This window comes from Heterodontus francisci, chromosome 33 (genome assembly GCF_036365525.1).
Source record: "Heterodontus francisci isolate sHetFra1 chromosome 33, sHetFra1.hap1, whole genome shotgun sequence".
NCBI lineage: Eukaryota > Metazoa > Chordata > Chondrichthyes > Heterodontiformes > Heterodontidae > Heterodontus > Heterodontus francisci.
In genome coordinates this window covers 42,868,155-42,891,036 of record NC_090403.1, presented here as the reverse complement: position 1 = coordinate 42,891,036, position 22,882 = coordinate 42,868,155, and the positions used below count along the sequence as shown (strand labels likewise).

The 22,882-nt window shown below is 41.3% G+C and overlaps 1 protein-coding gene across 1 annotated transcript; it reads left to right on the top strand.

Moving 5' to 3' along the window:
* The first annotated feature begins 318 nt into the window (after positions 1-318).
* Positions 319-7,791, top strand: LOC137348140 (glucose-6-phosphatase catalytic subunit 1-like). Its single transcript, XM_068013395.1, has 5 exons — positions 319-615; positions 1,830-1,939; positions 4,139-4,244; positions 5,055-5,170; positions 5,722-7,791. The coding sequence occupies exons 1-5, from the start codon at positions 377-379 to the stop codon at positions 6,231-6,233; spliced, it is 1,083 nt and encodes a 360-aa protein (XP_067869496.1). The 5' UTR covers positions 319-376; the 3' UTR covers positions 6,234-7,791.
* Positions 7,792-22,882: the final 15,091 nt, after the last annotated feature.

Below are 22,882 nucleotides of genomic sequence, written 5' to 3'. Positions count from 1 at the left end.
GCAAATTTCCTATTGCTACACGAGCCCTCTTCTATTTAGTTTATAAATGATGTAAGTAGTGAAGCGTGCAGAGTTTTTCGGTGATGAATTTTGTGGGTTTGTCAAGCTCAGTATTTTCACAAGAGTTGGCCTTGCGGATCTCTTCATGCGTTAGAATTTTGGCTTGAGTCACAACAGTGACGCAGGTGTTATTGCCAAAAAGGCCATTGACATTGTTTTGCACGGGTTTACTCAGAGTTTTGTGATTATTGGCTGGAAATGGAATTGATAACAAGATAACAAAACATTCTCTCACCTCCTATATAAACCCTGAATTCCCAAGAGCAACAGCAGAAACCCAACTGAAAGTCAAGAAAACCTGCAACTGCTTCTGAACATGCAGAGAATGGATGCTGGGATGGACTTGCTCCACAGCTCCGGGGTAGAACTGGTGCAGTATCTACAGATGAATTACCAGGACTCCCAGAGCTGGTTCACTTTTATCTCTTTTGCTGCAGACCTGAGAAACACTTTCTTTGTTTTCTTTCCTATCTGGTTCCACCTGTGTGAAGCGGTGGGCATCAAACTCATCTGGGTGGCAGTCATTGGAGACTGGCTCAACCTCATCTTTAAATGGTAAGTACTTTCTGAGAAGCTCCTTAGAGTTCTCATTTATGACAGATAGCTGACTGAGACTATTCTTCGTAACCTCAAATATACTTATTTTAAGTTCTGAGACCTGAGCACTTGTGACTGAGGGTGAATAAATCTTTTTATTTCAAACTTAATTTTTGAAAAATGCTCAATATTTCTAACAAAATATTTTTGTGGCATTTGTTTATTGCATTTCTTGTGCCTTGATCTGCTTACAGCCCACGTTATCCTGGGCTGAGGGGTAGGCAGACAACTGAACTCTAGCTGACTGCAAGAGGTGATCTGTAACATGCTGCCAGGAGTTTGGGGTGGGAATGTAGAGCAAATTCTGGCTTTCCTGAGGAAAGTGCTTGGCCCTTCTGATCTCTATGTGGCACCTTCCTGTGTTGACACGCAGAGATTTGGAACTTATTTAATGGAAAATTGCAACTGCAGAAAAATACCCCATCAGTCCACACACAGCATATTGGAGCCGTGTCACTCTGCACCATCTGAGAATCATTTATATTTATAAAAATTGTAGTAAATATTCTTCCATTTTGAATTTATGAAGATTTCAAGATAAATTACAGATAATAAAATAAATAATTCTTCAACCTTTTTTCTGTATGTTTTTTCTTGGCCTTATCTCTGGTTAACAAATCTTTATAAGTCCATTATCTATGTCTTTTGTTTTTTTTAAAATTTGGATTTTTTTTTTGAGGAAGCAAATTATTACTTGGGTGTTTATGTGCTCGTTCACATTTCATGGTGTTTAGGCAGAAGTCAAACCAGCATCCAAAGCAGAGAAGCTCAAAAGAATTCTAATCCGAACGTACCCCTGGTTAAGATTAATGTGATAGAGAGGAAACTACTGCCCCCTGTTCATTTATGAAATGTGGCACCGCAATGATGCACTTCAACAGAACTCTTGGCAAGAGCTTGGAAATCTCAACTAGGGATTCCAGTTTCTGGTTAGATTCCAACATAATTCTGCTGAATGGGATTCCAATGTCCTACCTTCCAGAGCTATTGACCACTCCATGCCAGATCCTTTAAACTCTTTCTAAGCCAGTCATTCAAATTTCCCACATGTATCTATAAGTGAAGTTTCCTATTAGAAGCATTAAATACAAGTAATAAAGAAGGCAGACATTTAAGCAAATTACATAAGGGATATTGCAGACATATAACCCTTTTCTCTCTTTATTTTACAGGTTTTTATTTGGACAGAGACCTTACTGGTGGGTCCATGAGACTCAGTTTTATGCTAATTCCTCTCTTCCCTTAGTGCAGCAGTTTTCCATCACCTGTGAAACAGGACCAGGTACTGGCAATTCATTGCATTAAAGAGACAACAACAAGAATTGTAGCTTTAAATCTTGATTATTTTTACTTTTAATGTCTTTTCACTGCCAAGGTTTCTTGTCTAATACTACTTGATATTCTGTAATCAAAGTGAATCATATATCATATTAACAACTAAAGTAAAAATTTTTACCTAGTGTTAAATAATACCACTCTTAATGTTTTTAATCTGTTAGCTACCTTAATTAGAATAATAATCCTGGAAAGATTTTTTATATTGGATAACAAAAACAACTTTAATTAATATAGCGCCTTTAAAATAATAAAAGGTTCCAAGGTGCTTCACATGAGTGTTATAAAGCAAAATGTGACACTGTCACAAAAGGAGATATTAGGGCTGATGTACATAAACTTGGTCAATGAGGTAGTTTTTAAGGGGTGTCTTAAAGGAGGAAACAGAGGTAGAAAGTCAGGGAGGTTTAGGGAAGGAATTCCAGAGCTTAGGACATAGCCAGTTGAAGGTGGAGCAATGAAAATCAGGGATGCACAAGAGGCCAGAATTAAATGATTGAAGTAAATGCATATATCTTAGAGGGTTGTGGGGCTGGAGGAGATTACAGAGATAGAGAGTAGCAAGGGCATGGAAGGATTTGAAAACAAGGATGAGAATTTTAAAATCAAGCCATTGCTTGACTGTAGCCAATGTAGGTCAGCAAGCACAGGGGTGATAGATGAACAGCACTTGGTGTGAGTAAGGACTCGGACAGCATGTTTTAGATGGCCTAACATTTACGCAGGGTAGAATGTAGGATTCCAATACAGTGTGTTGGAATAGTCAAGTCTAGAGGTAACAAAGGCATGAATGAGGGTTTCAGCAGCAGGTGAGCTGAGGCAGGGGCAATTTTATTGATGTGGAAACAGGCGGTCTTAGTTATAATGCAGATATGTGGTTGGAAGCTCATCTTGGGATCAAATATGATCCTTGGGGACACCAGAGGTAACAGACTGGGAGCCGGAAGAGAAGCCATTGCAAGTGATTCTCTGGCTCCGATTAGATAGATAAGTATGGAACCAGGTGTCAGCAGTCCCACCCAGCTGGATGACAGTGGAGAGACGTTGGAGGAGGATGGTGTGGTCACCATGCCAAAGACTGCAGACAGGCCGAGAAGGATGAGGAGGGAAAGTTTACCTTTTTCACAGTCACCGTAGGATGTCATTTATGACTTTGATATGAGCTGTTTTAGTGCTGTGATTGGAGGGATTCAAACATGGAGTGTCTGGGAAAATAGGCATGGATTTGGGAGGCAAGAACATGTTCAAGGCCGCTGGTGAGGAAAGGGAGTTTGGACATGAGGAGGTCATTTGCAAGGTCGGAGGGGTGAAGGGTTAGTTTTTTGGAAGCGAGAGTTGATGACAGTAGAGATGAAAAGCAAGGATCTTTCATAGAATCTAAGTAAACTACATTCTACTTTAAATTCCAGAACCATTTACATTAAACAAGACAAAGAAAATCTGAACTGCAGTGTTCAAAAAAGCTTCCCAAATGTTAACATTAGGTGAAAGTTAATAAATGAGTTTTAACAATTTAACATTTTTAAAGCAGTAAAATTAACACCTAAACTTCTTGTTTTCTACTATTAGGTGTTGAGTCTATTTTAGTTTTTAGTTTTAGAGATACAGCACTGAAACAGGCCCTTCGGCCCACTGAGTCTGTGCTGACCATCAACCACCCATTTATACTAATCCTACACTAATTCCATATTCCTACCACATCCCCACCTGTCCCTATATTTCCCCTACCACCTACCTATACGAGTGACAATTTATAATGGCCAATTCACCTATCAACCTGCAAGTCTTTTGGCATGTGGGAGGAAACTGGAGCACCCGGAGGAAACCCACGCAGACACAGGGAGAACTTGCAAACTCCACACAGGCAGTACCCAGAATTGAACCCAGGTCGCTGGAGCTGTGAGGCTGCGGTGCTAACCACTGCGCCACTGTGCCACCCATATAAGGGGTCATCTTCGAATGCAAATATTTAATTAACAGTTTCATAGTTTTCTCAATATAGTACATCAGCCGATCATACTGAAATTTGTTGTAGTTTATTATTTAACTTGATACAGTGCTTAAAAGCATTGCAAAGTATAACTTGAATGTTTAGCAACAGAAAAGACCATTTTATAATTGAATCTTTGTATGATGTGTTCGCCAGGCAGTCCATCTGGTCATGCAATGGGTTCAGCCAGTGTCTGGTATGTGATGGTCACGGCATTCCTGACCTTTGGATTACATAAAAAGCAACCCTACTTCCAAAAATGGTAAGGTTCGAAATATCATTTGTACATACAAGTAGCTATATACAGTAGTGCTTCTATACATTGGGTTTGTATAGATTGATATGAGTTCATGTACATAAAATGCAGTTCTATACATGAGTTGTGGATGCAGTTCAGCACGTATGCAATTCTGTATGTCAGTACTCTACGTGTGTATGCTTAAAGGTTGATTATGTTTAAACTCAACACTGCCACATTAATAACATTGAATCTGATCTTGATAAATGTTCTAGAAATATTTATGTACAAGTAGTTTCAGTACAATGTTGTGTGAATTGACTCTATTTCCCATAAATGCTAGTTACGATTAGGGATCTTGTACCAAGTATATATTATGTCCATTCTGACATTCTGAGGTTTGGGGGAGAGCTTATTCTCAGCTAATTGCTAAACCCAATACACAGTGAAATAATGTTATATTAGCCTAACTTTAGTGAAATAAATATCTATATTAAACTTTCAAAAAGAAATGATTGGTAAAAACTTACCTTGTTAATTGTTGTCTTTTCATTTTAATGATGAATCCCTTTACTGAGAAACTGCCCACAGCAGTCATAAAGTTGATTTAAATAATGTCAGTGTAAGCATCGGTACTTAAGGCCAAATTACAGTTCCTCCAATACAGCCTAGTTAGTTTAATCTATAACACAGGAAAATAAAAATAAATACGGATGGATGGATATTAGTTGGTTGGATGGAGGATGACTAATGCCATAATCCCTCTCTATTGTTTCATTGTAATGGGCTCATTCTTTGATTAACTGTACAATAATTACCTTTCCAATTATTCAGGTGTCTCCATGTTCTGCTTTGGACAGCGTTCTGGGTGATTCAGGTCTGTGTCTGTACATCCAGGGTGTTTCTGGCCGCTCACTTCCCACATCAGGTCTTCTTGGGGGTTATTTCAGGTCAGGATTCCTTTTCAATTGAAAATGTAACAGTTCAACTCTATTAATTGTGCATTAATTTAACTTGCAGTAATTTGAATGTCTGCACCCAGTAGTGATATTCTACATAATTGAGTTCTGAGGGTTTTAGATACATAATTGAACCAATGGCTGTTAGGCTGCAGTGCCTAAATCTGACATATTGTAATAAGGTTAAGGTTCTATATGTCTCTGTGACTATGGAGTCAATGGAGCTCAATATCAGGCACTGCTTATATTGGGCAGTTTTATGCCACCAGCCAAGACGAATTTCTACCCCCAGGTTCTTTAACTATTTGAAAGGTCTTCGGCATTGAAAAAAACACAGCATTAAAGCTGGTGGGAAATTGTATTAATTGTTGGGGATTTGCATTTCTGATATACCAGATACTCATAAAAATGAAAGCAAAATACTGCAGATGCTCATAAAAATGACTATGGTATTAGCACACTTTTATATTGTGCATATGTTATCTATCTACCAATGGTATTAAATATCTAATGAAATATTAATTGTAAATTTCCATACATAGGATTGATTGTGGCTGAAGTGTTTGGTCGAATTAATACAATCTACAACGCAAGCTTCAAGCAGTATTTGAAGATCACTCTCTTCCTGTTTTCCTTCGCTCTGGGCTTTTACCTGCTGTTGAAAGTGCTGGGAGTGGATCTGCTGTGGTCAGTGGAGAAAGCCCAGAGATGGTGCGCCCGAGCAGAATGGGTCCACATCGACAGCACTCCCTTTGCTGGTCTGGTCAGGAATATGGGAGCCTTGTTTGGATTGGGATTAGCTCTCAACTCCCCCATGTACACAGAAAGCTGTAAAGGAAAGAGGGGCCAGCAGTTCAGCTTCAGACTAAGTTGCATTGTGGCGTCGTTGATCATCCTGCAACTGTTTGACTCGGTGAAACCCCCGACACAGAAAGAATTCCTGTTTTATTTACTGTCTTTCTGTAAAAGTGCTGTAGTGCCTCTGGCAGCCGTGGCAATCGTTCCGTACTGTATATCACAAATTGTAAACCGACAGGAAAAGAAGCTTCTGTAGATTTCTGAAGTTACAAAACACTTGGAAACATCTTGTGGTCTTCCCAGCACTGTTATGTGTCTAAAAAAAAGACACAGAAAACACTGGAACTACACAGCAGATCTTACAGCATCTGAAAAGAGAAAAGACAGAGAAACAAAGAGAAAAAGCGAGAGACAGAATGATAGCCCAAAACAGAGAGAAGCAGACCGAGCACTTCAATTCATCAGAATGTTAATCTAGCAATTCTCTTTCCAGATGCTGCTGAACCATCCGTTTTCTTGTTTATTTTTCTATGATGTCTTTGTTTTTCATTTCAGATTTTTTATGGCATTTGTAGATTTTTTAAAATTAGTTTCCAGATATTATTTTGAACTGAGTTTCATCATTTCAGTGTACAAAAAGATATAAAAATATGCAGTGAAGTTAATTGGTGAATTTCGGAATGTGTAACTGTTTGGTTAGTTACCTTATTCTTTAATGTGGAGAAACAAACAGCTGGCCCATGTTAGGAGAGTAGTTTTAGATGCTCCGAGTCACAGTATGACCCAGCTATCCCCTCTTAAAGCAGCAACTTGAAAAGCTGAGGGCCCAGGATTCCCAGAGATCAGTGGAGGCAGGATCATTAATATTTTTAAGGCTGAGTTAGATATATTCTTGATTGACAGATGAGTCAAAGGTTATAGAAGGGAGACAGGAAAGTAGAGTTGAGACCACAATCAGATCAGCCATGATCTGATCAAGTGGCGGAGCAGGTTCAAGGGACCCAGTGGCCTACTCCTGCTCCTAATTCGTATGCTTGTATGCACGTAATTATGGTGCTTTTACTAATAGTATAGTAAGTCAGATGCACACTTCATACAGCTGCGTGTGATCAGTGCGGAAAACTGGCACTGCATCTGCCTTGCCGTGTTACTGGCACCAGCGACTGGCTCGTACACACAGCAGCAAAGAAAGAAAGGTCTGACAGTCTGTGGCTCACTCAGCGTAGACTACCTGTGTGAAGGGGGGGATCAGCCTGGAGGTGAGCAGGAGAGTAAAGAATGAAAGTCCGTATTCAAATTAAAAAACGAGTACTCTAACCTTTTGGATATAATTGTCAACTTTTAGGGTTGGGTCAGGCTTTCTGTTACGTAACATCTGTAAAAATGTTTCCATTTTTTAAATGTATATTCATGCTTTTGAATTATCTCTTTGTATTCGACTGTGTTTTCACTCTGACTGCTAATGTCCATTGCCTGCCTCTGTGCAAGAATGGCTATGCAAAGCTGCAAACTTCACTGTGGCGACTTCAATGCTATTTCATGATTGGATGTCTGAACGCAGTTCCACCAGGGTAATGGCAACGTTGATCCGTGTTGTATACCAGCAGACAAGTGTTCCGTTATATGGTCTGACCAACACTTAACCAAGAAAAGGAAGCAACAGCTGAGCCTCAATATCAAATATTTGTCTTCCGTTTCTTCTATATGTATAAAATGAAGCCCTCAAAGCACTTTAAACTGTTTCGTTGTAATTTCAAATTACACGTGTATTCATTTAATTCTAATAAAGGTACATGATGTAATTTACATTCAGACCTGAGACTACCAACATTGTCACGTCTACTACCTCCAGTGCGTCCACCACATAGCAGTAGAAAACAAATGTATTAACACTTTTAAATTTACTGTAATTATTCTACTATCTGTATCAATTCAATTTTTTTCAAAAATTCAGAACACTAATAAGTGTTATATGTTTGGTCCTACTTTAAGATAAAGGTAACTACTAATTAATCTGTGTACATTGCATATTTCCAACACAATCTGAAAATTAAATTCCTTTCAGACACATTCAGATGTAACATAAAATTTCAAAGTTGGCAACTAGGGGGTTGCTGTTAGGTTGGTGAAATCAGATTACTATATGAAATTAGGTTATGGCATCAAATCAGATAACATGACCTTCAGGATCGATACCAATGCCTTGGCTCAGCATATGAAATACAAAGCCCCCAGAGTTTTGGCCAATTGAGGAGGCAAGGAGTGGAAAGCAACACCCCTACAATTTCTCGGAAGTCTGCAACAATGTTGTAAATAGCCCCAGAGCAAAATAAATTATGAAAGTAAGAGGCTAAATGATGCCCCAAATAAATCAAAATCCACGAAATATTCTGATACAAGCAGAACCGGAATTGACAAACAAATATTTTATTAGAGTCCAGGTGTACTTTATATCAGATAACAATATTGAATCTAGATCAACAACCTAGTTACCTTTTACTTTTGGAGAACTGCTTTCAAATGTAGATTGCGAACTATTAAATATAAACTGAAGCACGTAAAGACTCAATACTATATCTCAGAAACCTTGATTGAAAAAAATATGTAAACTGCTTATATATCTACTTGCTAATTCATCTTCATTGTGGAAATCTATATTTTGCTCTCAATCTAATCTAATTGCTGTTACATAAATTATTTACAGGTTAAACAATGTGACTCACTCAAGTTATAATTGATTAATCATTAAATCAATATCTTAAAATAATTTAAATAACGTCAATGTTCTAACTTGTAATCTACAGAATCCAATATTTAATTAGATGCTATTTTGAGCATACACATATTTCACTCATAGTGTAAAGAATAAATTTTGTGTCATGCTGAACAAAACACTACCACCGAAAACTGTAATGACGGGTTTTGCTGGAAGATTGTCACAGATTTGTTTAAAAGAACCATAACTGTACTATGGATGATTAGATTCAAATAACGTTTGTGGTCAATAGTATAACAAAATATATTTTTATTGATCTCCACAGTATCACAAAGGCTGTGTATCAAACTATGTAAACATTTAATCCAACATTCACATTGGGTTCAGGAGTCAGGAATTGTACCCTTGGATTGGAAAATTGCCAATGTCACTATTTAAGAAGGTTAAGAGAGATAAAACAGGAAATTATAGGCCTATTAGCCGATCGTCTGTTACTGGAATTTGTTATTAGGGACAGAGGGACGGAGCAGTAGGATAAGTATGTGCTCATTAGAGACAGCCGGCATGGATTTGTAATGGATAAGTCATGTCTAATAAACTTAGTCTGCAGGTACAGCAAGTAATTAGGAAAGTTAATAGGACTTTATCATTTATTGCGAGGGGAATTGAATACAAAAGTAGGCAGGTTATGTTTCAGCTATACAGGGCATTGGTGAGACCACATCTGGAGTACTGCGTACAGTATTGGTCTCCTTATTGAAGGAAGGATGTAAATGCATTGGAAGCAGTTCAGAGAAGGGTCACTGGACCAATACCTGGAATGGGCGGTTGTCTTATGAGGAAAGGTTGAACAGGCTAGGCTTGCATCTGCTGGAGTTTAGAACAACGAGGTGACTTGATTGAAACATATAAGATCCTGAGGGGTCCTGACAGAGTGGATGTGAAAAGGATGCTTCCTCTTGTGGGAGTATTTAGAGCTAGGGGGTCACTGTTTAAAAATAAAGGGTCACCCATTTAAGACAGAGATGAGGAGAAATTTTTTCTCTGAGGGTCGTGAGTCTTTGGAACTCTCTTTCCCAAAAGGCGGTGGAAGCACAGTCTTTGAATATTTTTAAGACAGAGTTAGATAGATTCTTGAAAAGCAAGGGAGTGAAAGGTTATTGGGCGGGAATGAGGAGTTGAAGTTACAATCATGATCTTGTTGAATGGCCGAGCAGGCTCGATGGGCCGAGTGGCCTACTCCTGTTCCTAATTTGTATGTTCATATGTTCATATAAGATTCACTATAAACCCATGGACTCCCACAGCTACCTGGACTACACTTCCACAGTCCCACTTCCTGCAAGGACTCAATTCCATCTCTCAGTTTCTCCATCTCTGTTCAGATGATGCAACCTTTCATACCAGCGCTTCCAATATGGCTTCCTTTTTTTCAACCAAGGATTCTGCTCCACCTTGGTTGACGGGATCCTCAAACGTGTCTGTTCTATTTCACACACTTTCACTCTCACATCTTCCCCTTCCACCCAGAACCATGATTGGGTTCCCCTTGTCCTCACCTTCCACACCACCAGCCTCCACCATTTCTGCCACCTCTAGTGTGATGCCACCACCAAATATATCCCCTCCCCTTTCAGAATTCTGAAGGGACCGTTCCCTCCGCAACACCCTGGTCCACTCTTCAATCACTCCCAACACCTCCCCCCTTCCCTACAGCACCTTTCCATGCAAGTGCAGGAGATGCAACACCTGTCTTTTTACATCCTCCTTTCCCATTTACCAGGGCCCCAAACACTCCTTCCAAGTGAAACAACAATTTACTGATACTTCTTTCAATTTAGTGTACTGTATTTGCTGCTTACTATGTGATGTCTTCTACTAAATGCAGACTGGATGACCACTTTGTGGAACACCTCCATTCAGTCCACAAGTGCGACTCTTGAGCTTCCTGTCACTTGTCGTTTCAATTCTCCATCTTGCTCCCACTCTGTCTCTTCTGTTCACGACCTGCTACAGTGTTCCAATGAAGCTCAACACAAGCTCGAGGAACAGCGCCTCATCTTTCAACAGGGCACCATGCAGCCTACCGGACTCAGCATTGTGTTCAGTAATTTTAGATCATAACCTCTGGCCCAATTTTTTTTTCTTTTCTCATTTTTTTAAGCAGTTCCCCACCCCCAACCCATTTCTTTCTTCATTCCTTTACCTTGTGTTCAGACAGCAGCTATACAGCTCTCTACTCCTCATTCCGACACATCTTTTGTTTCATTACTTTGCTTTGTACCATGAAACCTTTTGTCATTTAATGTCTCCTGCACCCCACCCCCGACCCTATCACAGACCTTCCGTTTCATTCTTCAGCCCCCCTATCCCCTTTCACTTGCTCAAAACTCATTACATTTCTAATCTTTACCAGTTCTGAATGAAAGTTCATTCACCTGAGATGTTAACTCTGCTTTTCTCTCCATAGATGCTGCCTGACCTGCTGAGTATTTCCAGTATTTTCTCTTTGAGTGCCATTCTGTGGCATTAAAAGTATATTACCCAAATCAATATTAATGCATAAATCAACATTGGCTAAAGAGCCAATTACATTGATTAATTCCTGGGATGAGAGCGTTGTCATGTGAGGAGAGATGCAGTAGAATGGGCCTATATTCTCTGGAGTTTAGAAGAATGAGAGGTGATCCCACTGAAATGTATATAATTCTTAGAGGACTAGACAGGCTAGATGCTGAGAGGCTATTTTGCCTGGCTGGAGAGTCTAGAACTAGGAGTCATAGTCTCAGAATAAGGGGTTGACTGCTGAAGACTGAGATGAAGAGAAATTTCTTCACGCAGAGGGTTGTGAATTTTTGGAACTCTCTACCCTAGAGAGTTGTGGATGCTCAGTCATTAAGTAAATTCAAGACAGTGATCAATAGATTTTTGGAACTGGGGGATCAAGGGACATGGGGATAGGGTGGGAAAGTGGAGTTGCAGTAAAAGATCAGCCATGATCTTATTGAATGACGGAGCAGGCTCAAGGGCCACATGGCCAACTCCTGCTTCTATGACTTATGTTTTTATGTCCTTATTGACGATACATGTGGGAGTTCTAAGGCACACCACAGCTTGTTTAATTAATGAACTGATAAGTAGGAAAGAGCAGATGACAGCATTTTAATGAGTAACTTCCCTCATTATATAAATGTACTTTAAGCTGCTTAATATTTTTTGTGCTGTCAGTGGCACATTATTAGAGTTAAGGTGTATGTGTGGAAAATAATGCAAATCCCTGAATCGTAGGTACTAAAAAATACTCTGTGAATTCAGTTAAATCCACATACATTATCTGCAGATCTTTTATGAATAAATATTTACCAAGTCCCGAATTGCTTCACATATAATGAGAAATTTGTTGATCATTTTACTGGATAGAACATCTCAGTCTGTGCATTGTACTGAGATGTTCTACTTAGTAAGTTGATTTATTTATTTAGAGATACAGCACTGAAACAGGCCCTTCGGCCCACCGAGTCTGTGCCAACCAACAACCACCCATTTATACTAACCCTGCAGTAATCCCATATTCCCTACCTACACTAGGAGCAATTTACAATGGCCAATTTACCTATCAACCTGCAAGTCTTTGGCTGTGGGAGAAAACCGGAGCACCCGGCGAAAACCCACGCGGTCACAGGGAGAACTTGCAAACTCCGCACAGGCAGTACCCAGAATTGAACCCGGGTCCCTGGAGCTGTGAGGCTGCAGTGCTAACCACTGCGCCACTGTGTCACCCATTCATCAACAAATGTGTGAGCACAATGGTTAGGGGAGAGATATATAATTTAAGTTGTTTTTCAGTGACCTAACTACTAGAAAGGTGTTTTTTTTAAATTCATTCGGGGCATGTGGGTGTTGCTGGTTAGGACAGCATTTATTGCCCATCCCTAATTGCCCTTGAGAACGTGGTGGTGAGCTTCTTGAATCGCTGCTGTCCTTGGGTTGTAGGTGCACCCACAGTGCTGTTAGGAAGAGAGTTCCAGGATATTGACCCAGTGACAGTGAAGGAACGTTGATATAGTTCCTAGTCTGGATGATGTGTGGCTTAGAGGGGAACTTGCAGGTGGATTTTTTCCATGCATCTGCTGCCCTTGTCCTTCTAGGTGGTAGAGGTCACGGGTTTGGAAGGTGCTGTCGAAGGAACCTTGGTGTGTGTATGGTAGCATAACGTAAATGCTAGTTAAAAACAAGAAAAAAATAATCAGAAAGATAATATGAAGCCACTAAATAAAATGAGTGAGAAAAGAAGATTAAACGAAGCAGTTGATCAAATGCTAAAAGCATTATCATACTGTATGGCAGTGATTAGCAAGGCAAAATGAATGTTTAGATATACAAATTCACCTAAAGACCATAATGTTCAAACGATTAGTACTAATGGTACATTGAGATTTCATAAGATAAACACATTATTGAATGATAAAGGACCTAAAATACAATGCTGCTGGGTGCATTAAATGGCATTTTTTCATTCCAGCTTCTCAATAACTGGTTAACTGATGTTCCAGATTTTTACACATATTGCGGTTATAAAAAAGTGCACTTTTATCTATTGAATATAAAAGATTATTTTAGATCTTTTAAAATTTATTCTGTGGATTTGGGTATCACTAGCATTTATTCCCACCCCTAGTTGCCCTTGGGAAGGTAGTGGTGAGCCTTCTTGAACTGCTGCAGTCCCTGTGGTGAAGGTGTTTTCACAGTGATGTCAGGCAGGGAGTTCCAGAATTTGGACCCAGTAACCGTGCAGGAACATCAATATATGTCCAAATCACGAAGGTGTGTAACTTGGAGGATTTAAATATTGTATCCCTGAATATAAGAACATTTCTTGAGTTCCACCATCCCTTCCATTTTCTGATTTACAGCTATTTCTGGGATGTTACTTGTATCCTCTATAGTGAAGACTGACGCAAAATATCTGTTCAATTCATCTGCCAGCTCCTTATTTTCCATTATTAATTCCCCAGGCTCACTTTCTATAGGACCAACACTAACTTTGTTAACTCTTTAAAAAAAAATCTATAGAAACTCTTACTTGTCTGTTTTTATATTTCTAGCCAGCTTTCTCTCGTACTCTTAACTTTTCCCTCCTTATTAATCGTTAAGTCATTCTTTGCTGCTTTTTATATTCTGTCCAATCTTCTGACCTGCCACCCATTTTTGCGCATATATAAGCTTTGTTTTTAAGTTAGATACTATCTTTAACTTTTTTCGTTAACCACGGATGGTGGGTCCTCCCCTTGGAATTTTTCTTTCTCATTGGAATATATCTATTCTGTGTATTCGGAAATATCCCTTCATATGTCTGCCGCTCCATCTCTCTTAACCTATCCCTTAAACTACTTTGCCAGTTCACTTTAGCTAGCTCTGCTTTCATGCCCTCGTAATTGCCCTTATTTAAGTTTAAAATAGTGGTCTTAGATCCACTGTTCTCTCCCTCAAACTGAATGTGATATTCAATCCTATTATAAGCATTGCTGCCTAGGGGCACTGTCATTATGCGGTCATTAATTAGTCCTAACTCATTGCACCATACCAAGTCTAGTATAGCCTGCTCTCTGGTTGGCTCCAGAATGTGCTGTTCTAAGAAACTATCCCGAAAACATTCTATGAACTCCCCATCTAGGCTACCTTTGCCCATCTGATTCTTCCAGTCTATATGTAGATTAAAATCCCCTATGATTATCGCCGTACCTTTCTGACAAGCACCCATTATTCCTTCCTTTATACCCTGTCCTACTGTGTGGTTACTGTTAGGGGGCCTGTACACCACTCCCGCAAGTGACTTCTTGCCTTTATCATTTCTCATCTTGACCGAAACCGTTTCTACATCCTGGTTTACTGAAATTAGGTCATCCCTCTCTGTTGTGCTAATAGCACTATTAATTAACAGAGCCACCCCTCCACCTTTTCCTAGCTTCCTGTCCTTCGTAAATACCATGTACCCTTCAATATTCAGGTCCCAATCTATGCCATCCTGCAGCCATGTCTCTGTAATGGCTATCAGATCATACTTAGCTTTTTCTATTTGCGCTATCACTTCATCTGTTTTCTTTCAAATGCTATGTGCATTCAAATACAGAGCCTTTATTTTCATCCTTTTATTATTTTGTAACCTCTAGCCTTATCTGCTGATTTACTCTTAGATTTGTACTCACTTCACAAGAACACAAGAAATAGGAGCAGAAGTAGACCATATGGCCCATTGAAGCTGCTCCGCCATTCAATACGATCATGGCTGATCTTGGGTTTCAACTCCACTCTCCTGCCCGCTCCACATATCCCTTGATTCCCTGTGAGACCAAAAATCTATCTCACCCAATGATGGAGCATCCACAACCGTCTGGGGTAGAGCATTCCAAAGATTCACAACCCTTTTGAGTGCAGTAATTTCTCTTCATCTCGGTCCTGAATGATCGGCTCCTTATCCTGAGACTGTGTCCCCATGTTCTAGATTCCCTGACCAGCAGGAACAATCTCTCAGTTTCTAACCTCTCAAGCCCTTTCAGAATCCTGTATGTCTCAATTAGATCACCTCTCATTCTTCTAAACTCCTGAGAATATAGGCCGAATTTACTCAGCCTTTCATCATAGAACAACCCCCTTATTCCAGGGAGCAATTTAGTAAATCTTCACTGCATTGCCTCCAGTGCAAATATATCCTTTCTTAAATATGGAGACCAGTACTTCCAGTAATGACACCCGACATACTTAAGAGGGAGGACTGGTGGAGATATGTGGGGATGGCCGGTTGGGGGTGGGATCGGCTCAACAGATAAGCTGGGATGTGTACAAACTTCAAATTGTTAGCTAAACTCCTGTTTTCACACTGCATGGTGCAATTTTGGCAAACTCCTTGTATTTACTGCAATGTTCAGTCAGTCCTGTTGTTCTAATGCATTGCAGAAATGAAACGATTACCACAAAGAGGTTCGAGTTACACTCACACTCAAAGCAGTGTGAGAAGGGGGCCTGACATTTCCCTCGGAGACGGGAAAGGAGGCAGGGGGAGCAAAGAGAATGGCAAGGGGTGCCATTCCCAACGTTGACCGGGCCCCCCTGCGATTTTGCCTGAGGCAGGGAAGGTCAATGATGTTCCCAGTGGCTCTGCCGGTACTGCAGAACTGCCACCTTCCAATTGGCCAGCGTCCCTAGAGGCAGTAGCTCGTCCCCTCAAGGATGAAGCAGACAGTTAATTGGCTGCCCATCGTGAAATAGCAACAGTGATCCAACGAGTGCCGAGGCAGTGTCTCCCACAGCCTTCTGGCCTGCCGTCAGGACCCTTATTGCCAGAATAAAATCGCCCCCTCATGTGCCTAGCATGCTCAGTAAGCTCCTGACTTGTATTACCATTTTTGTATGAAGGTGCAGCTTTCACACTGATGTGATCGTGGCAGTATAATGCACTCTTAAAAGAGTTTTACCTCTACAAACATAGCGAGAGTCAGCTGGAACTATCTCAGGCTCCTTCATGACTTACTAGTTAGCTCTAATCCCCGGTTTGCCATCTCTTCAGCAAGTTCTGACTTTATGCTTTGGAAGTGAAAGCATCCAATCGGCAAAATCATTTCTGTCACTATGTACAAGTGACACATGATGCAACAGTGTATTTGATGTATTTGATTTTAAGCAAGCAAAATGAGGGGAGGGGTTTTCAAAAAGATACGGGCACTTTAGATGAACCATCTTGACTAATTTTACAATTTTTTTTTTTTGGAACATGCTTTCGGCAGCAGCGCTGATTAATTATGATCACAAGTATTTCAAAAGATTGAGTAGCTTTTTACTGAAATCAGCTTCTCGTACTGGGAGATTTAGGGTTTCTGGAATACCATTGGCGTGATTTTGATGTTAACTGCCTAACGGACAGGAGGGGGTGGTGGAGGAGGTTTAAATTTGAAAATAGGGAAACTTGACCCAAAGTCACCGTGAACTTCTGGTTTAACTGTGGCAAGCTTGGTGTCACACAAGCAACCCACTCAGCAGAGACAGGTCAGTAATTATAATATTTAAATGTGGCTGTGTGCCTCAGATTTCATCAGCATTTTGTATTTAATGGTTGCAGGTCAGTTTTCCTAAGGCTCAGGAAAACTCAGCAGCTGAAGGAAAGCGGGAACAGTCAGATCCAGCATCTCAGTACTTTTCCACCACTGCTTCTGGGCCATTCTGCTTCCCAATGTGATCCCTGTTCCCCCCATAATCCAAGCCCACTCCGCAATCTCTCATCCCCCCTCCTCCATGCTCCAGGCTCGTCCTGTGATCTATGGTACACACTGCTGCCACTGTGCGTCGGTGGTGGAGGGAGTGAATGTTTGTAGATGGGGTGCCAATCAAGCGGGCTGCTTTGTCCTGGATGGTGTCGAGCTTCTTGAGTGTTGTTGGAGCTGCACCCATCCAGGCAAGTGGAGAGTATTCCATCACACTCCTGACTTGTGCCTTGTAGATGGTGGACAGGCTTTGGGGAGTCAGGACGTGAGTTACTCGCCTCAGGATTCCTCGCCTCTGACCTGCTCTTGTAGCCACGGTATTTATATGGCAAACATTACTTACACAACCTAAGCTGGGGTAACATTGAGGAATCACTCATCTCAGCATCCTGGGCTAGAAAGGGAATAAAATTGTCCAGGGTTCCTTTTGCTGATCATTGGCCCAGTAACCGCTCCTTGCAGCTTCACTGAGAAATGCTAAATTTTAACCTAAGGCATGCCAATTTAGGTGACAGGTGACCCTGGGATTTCACTCTAATCTTGTTGGAGTTCAACAAGCTAATAAGCAGTTTTTTTTTCTTTTCCTTTTCAGGCTTTCTTTACATGTCAAGAAAAACAACAACAACCTCTATTTATATAGCACCTTTAACATAGTCAATACCCCAAGGTGCTTCACAGGAGCAATATCTATAAATTTGACACATAAGGATATATTAGGGCAGATGACCAAAAGCTTGGTCGAAGAGGTAGGTTTTAAGGAGCTTCTGAAAGGAAAAAAGAGAGGAAGAGAGCCAGAGATGTTTAGGGAGAGAATTCCAAAACTTAGGGTCTTGGCAGCTGAAGGCATGGCCGCCAATTGTGGAGCGATGAAAATCAAGGACGTTCAAGAGGCCAGAATTGGAGGAGTGCAGATTTCTCAGAGGGTTGAATGGCTTCAAATTGTGCTGTCACATTAGCATCATAAGCATTACTCCACAAAACAATTAATCCTTTTGTTAAAAGAAACAAATAAATTTACAAACATATTAACACGTTTGTTGTGAATGTCACACAACAGGACATTAAGGTTTGTTTTATTAAAACAGATTGTGTCGTGGGTGATGACAGGTTGACCAAGTATTAGGGCATTAATGCCTTGCCAAGTTGTTTATAGTTTCTGTTTTTTTGCCGCTGCTTCCATTATAAACCCTTAAATTATTTGATCATTATATCAATATTGGGTCCTTCAAATATTTCAAGTAAATTCTTACTAACTCCACCAGATACAATGCATCCTCTTTCTAAAGGCATTACATAACTAGAACTGAACAATAGTAATTCCATGCAGAAGAGTTTCACAATAGATTACAGACCACTAGCTAATCATTCTGCAGTTGCCTCATTGTTGCATCTCTTTGAGCTCCAGAATTCCATTTATTGATGGAAGATTTACAAGGAAAATATATCTTAAAGAGCAATGACACAGGTGGCACACATAATGATGATCTTCATGATTGTTTGTGCTGTTCTACTACAAATAAGCTATTAGCAATTCAAAGAGCAGTTAACATTATTGAATAAAAGCAAAATACTGCGGATGCTGGAAATCTGAAACAAAAACAAGAAATGCTGGAATCACTCAGCAGGTCTGGCAGCATCTGTGGAAAGAGAAGCAGAGTTAACGTTTCGGGTCAGTGACCCAACATTATTGAATACTCATTTTAATTCTTTCAAACTTCATGAAGCATGACAGAGCTCCAAACGAAATGCTCCACAATTACATCCAACCTATCTTTGGTTAGGTTTAGGGTTTTACCTTCTAAGTGCAATCAACCACATCTTTTAGCATTTTTATTTATTTTGACAAGATAATGAACAAAAGCAAACTTCAAACAATTTTAACAAAACTAAGCTCCTTCTTTCTCCCACCCAGGCATTTTTATTCACAATGCATATGAAGGATTGTTAGAAAAGGTCCACACTTTCCAACGGACTACGGACAATTTATATTATCTCAGATTGCAGTTATACAGTCACTTTTGTATTACTGCAGACTGGTATCAATACAAAAATTAGCACTATATTTCACTTGTCAGGCTCTCGTTAGACAGCAGTAAAGCCAAGCTGCATGAGAAGCCTGAAATAAAAACAGAAAATGCTAGAAATACACAGCAGGTCAGGCAGCATCTGTGGAGAGACAAATTGAGTTAATGGGCTGAATTTTCACCAGTCTTAGTCAGAGAGAGATACAGCACTGAAACAGGACCTTTGGTCCACTGAGTCTGTGCTGACCATCAACCACCCATTTATACTAATCCTACATTAATCCCATATTCCCTACCACATCCCCACCTTCCCTCAATTCTCCTACCACCTACCTACACTAGGGGCAATTTACAATGACCAATTTACCTATCAACCTGCAAGTGTTTGGCTGTGGAAGGAAACCAGAGCACCCGGCAGAAACCCACACAGTCACAGGGAGTACTTGCAAACTCCACACAGGCAGTACCCAGAACTGAACCCGGGTCACTGGAGCTGTGAGGCTGCAGTACTAACCACTGCGCCACTGTGCCACCCTTGAACCCACCTCCAGGGAGAAACTAATTAAAGTTAAGATTTTCACGTGTGTGAGCCCTTGTTTGGCATGGAGACAGGTTCCCTGTCCAATTAAGGGTGGTGGGCGAGCTTTCAAAACTGGAGGGCCAATCAGAGGCCTTCCAGCTTCAGATAAGCACCCAGCTGCAGTACAAGATAAGTAACTGGGAGGACGTTTCAACAAGAAAGTGTCCTCTCAGCCACTTATTAAAAAAATTAATGAGTAACAGAAAAAAGTAGTCAGGCCACCACTGTAGGGAGTAAGCCCTTCTACAGGGTGGTCTTCGGCTATACCCCCACCCAGGCAGGCAGGAGGGCCTACCAGGAGTGCTGGCAACCCAGCTGGGTGCCCGCCTCCATGCAGTTGATCTACCCCCCCCCCCCCCCACCCCACATCCAGTTAGCCTCCTAAACCTACCTTTAACAAGGCTCTTAATGAGCCTAACTGCATGTTCACCTCATGAAGGAAGGCAGCCTTCCCAGGCCCTGAACTCGCATCCCCAAAATGGCCTGTGCCGGGAGCTATTTCCCGATACTGACACACAGGCCAGTGCTGGTATTTTCGGGGAACCCCCCCTCACGCCACCTCCACTCCCAACTTCGGGGGGGGGGCCTGAAAATTCAGCCCAATATTTCAGGTTGAGACCTATCATTAGAAAGATCGGACAGTTTTGAGAGATCCCAAGCACAATTCACAGAGAAGAAGCAGACACCGAACAGTAGTGGAAGAGTTAACGGAGATGACAAAAGTATCGTTGAAAAGGGGTTTTGAGATTAGATAGGGATTCTCAGAAAGTAGGGTCAAGATGGCCTATTACAAGAAGGCTGTACTGCTAATGGTGAAGAAGAAGGAGGTGATTCACAGGATGCCAGTCAGAAGACCAAAAGAGATGGAATGGGATGCAAGACTGGAGTATGCTGCAGAGATTGATTGGAACAAGGCCATGAAGAGATATGTAAATGAGGATATTTTGAACTAGATGTGTGGAAGTCAGTGGAGATGGATGAATGAGATGTGGAACACGATCTAGACAGCAGAGTTTTGGAATCCTTCCTTTTTGACCTCCTTGTCTCAAGAGACAATGGGTAAGCGCCTAGAGGTGGTCAGTGGTTCGTGGAGTTACGTCTGGAGTGGCTATAAAGGCCAATTCTAGATTGACAGACTCTTCCACAGGCGCTACAGGTGAAGTTGGTTGTCGGGGCTGTTACACAGTTGGCTCTCTCCTTACACTACTCTCTCTTTTCCTGCCAACTGCTGTGTCTCTTCAACTCGCCTCTTTTCAGCCCCGCCTTTATAGCTGTCTGCCAGCTCTGGCGATCGCTGGCAACTGGCTGTCATGACTTGTGGTCAATGTCAGAGGACTTCATGTCGCATTTGCAAATGTTTTTAAAGCGGAGACATTGACGGCCGGTGGGTCTGATACCAGTGATGAGTTCGCTGTACAATACGTCCTTGGGGATCCTGCCATCTTCCATGCGGCTCACATGACCAAGCCATCTCAAGCGCCGCTGGCTCAGTAGGGCATACATACTGGGGATGTTGGCTGCCTCGAGGACTTCTGCGTTGGAGATACAGTCCTGCCACCTGATGCCAAGGATTCTCCGGAGACAGAGAAGATGGAATGCGTTGAGACGTTGCTCTTGGCTGACATACGTTGTCCAGGCCTCGCTGCCGTAGAGCAAGGTATTGAGGGCACAGGCTTGAAACACTCAGACTTTTGTGTTCCGTGCCAGTGCGCCATTTTCCCACATTCTCTTGGCCAGTCTGGACATAGCAGCAGACGCCTTTCCCATATGCTTGTTGATTTCTGTATCGAGAGACAGGTTGCTGGTAATGGTTGAGCCTAGGTAGGTGAACTCTTGAACCACTTCCAGAGTGTGGTTGCCGATATTGATGGATGGAGCATTTCTGACATCCTGTCCCATGATGTTCGTTTTCTTGAGGCTGATGGTTAGGCCAAATTCGTTGCAGGCAGCCGCAATCCTGTTGATGAGTCTCTGCAGACACTCTTCCGTGTGGGATGTTAATGCAGCATTGTCAGCAAAGAGGAGTTCCCTGATGAGGACTTTCCGTACTTGGGTCTTCACTCTAAGATGGGCAAGGTTGAACAACCTGCCATCTGATCTTGTGTGGAGGAAAATTCCTTCTTCTGAAGACTTAAACACATGAGAGAGCAGCAGGGAGAAGAAGATCCCAAACAGTGTGGTGCGAGAACATAGCCCTGTTTCACACCACTCAGGATGGGAAAGGAGTCTGATGATGCACCGTTATGCTGAATTGTGCCTTTCATATTGTCATGGAACGAGGTGATGATGCTTAATAGCTTTGGTGGACATCTGAACTTTGCTAGTAGTCTGAAGAGACCACGTCCGCTGACGAGGACAAAGGCTTTGGTGTGATCTATGAAGGCAACGTAGAGGGGCATCCGTTGTTCGCAGCATTTCTCCTGTAGCTGGCAAAGGGAGAACAGCATATCAATAGTGGATCTCTCTGCTCAAAAGCCACACTGTGCCTCAGGGTAGACACGCTCAGCCAGCTTCTGGGCTCTGTTTAAAACGACTCAAGACAGCAGAGTTTTGGAATGGTGAGAATTTATGAAATGTGAAGCTCAGAAGGTCACTTAGAAGGGCATTGGAGGAGTTGAGTGTCTAGAAATAAGGTAGGTGTGGGTAATAATTTCAGAGATAGATATGAGATAAGAGAAAAGGCATACAATGTTGCAAAGATGGAATTAAGCAGTATTGGTGATGTATAAGATATGGAGTTTGAAGCTTAGCTGTGGGTTGAACAGAAAACCAAGATTGCACACGATCTGGTTCAGCTTAAGCAAATAACTTGGCCAGTGGGAATGGAAGGAATGAAATTTTGGTTGGGAGCTGAAATTGATACCTTTATTAGACACGTGAAAAATCAGATCTACAAGTCTGTTGATAAGGTAGGCAGATTTAGCAGTAGCAGTGCTAGAGCCAGCTCTCAGGCGTTAATCTTCTAGAATCTGAGTGAAGTATGAGTATAAAGGAATCTCCAGTCTAGCCGACAGGAAGTTGCCAACCCATGTTTGAACTGCACAGTAAGACTGCCACCATCTGTGTTAGTTTCCCAAAAGAGACCATAGAAGGGATACAGTTTAATTCATTAGCTGGATGATTAAAAACTACATGCCAGGTTAGTCATGTGACGATCTCAGAGAGATCATCAACGTGAAAAAAACGAGATATGAACCCCCAGACCAATGTAGCAAATTAAACAAGATTTCACGTTTTGACTTTTATTATAACAACTAAACTGAAAGAAACCCCCAATTAACTAGATCGTAATTTGTAAGTAGCTGATACCCCAAATTACAAATAAAGGAA

Excerpts from the sequence above, each read along its gene's own strand:
- LOC137348140 (XM_068013395.1), top strand. The coding sequence starts at position 377 with ATGCAGAGAATGGATGCTGGGATGGACTTGCTCCACAGCTCCGGGGTA. Across the intron at positions 616-1,829 it reads CTCAACCTCATCTTTAAATG|GTTTTTATTTGGACAGAGAC; the intron begins GTAAGTACTTTC and ends TTTATTTTACAG. Across the intron at positions 1,940-4,138 it reads CACCTGTGAAACAGGACCAG|GCAGTCCATCTGGTCATGCA; the intron begins GTACTGGCAATT and ends TGTGTTCGCCAG.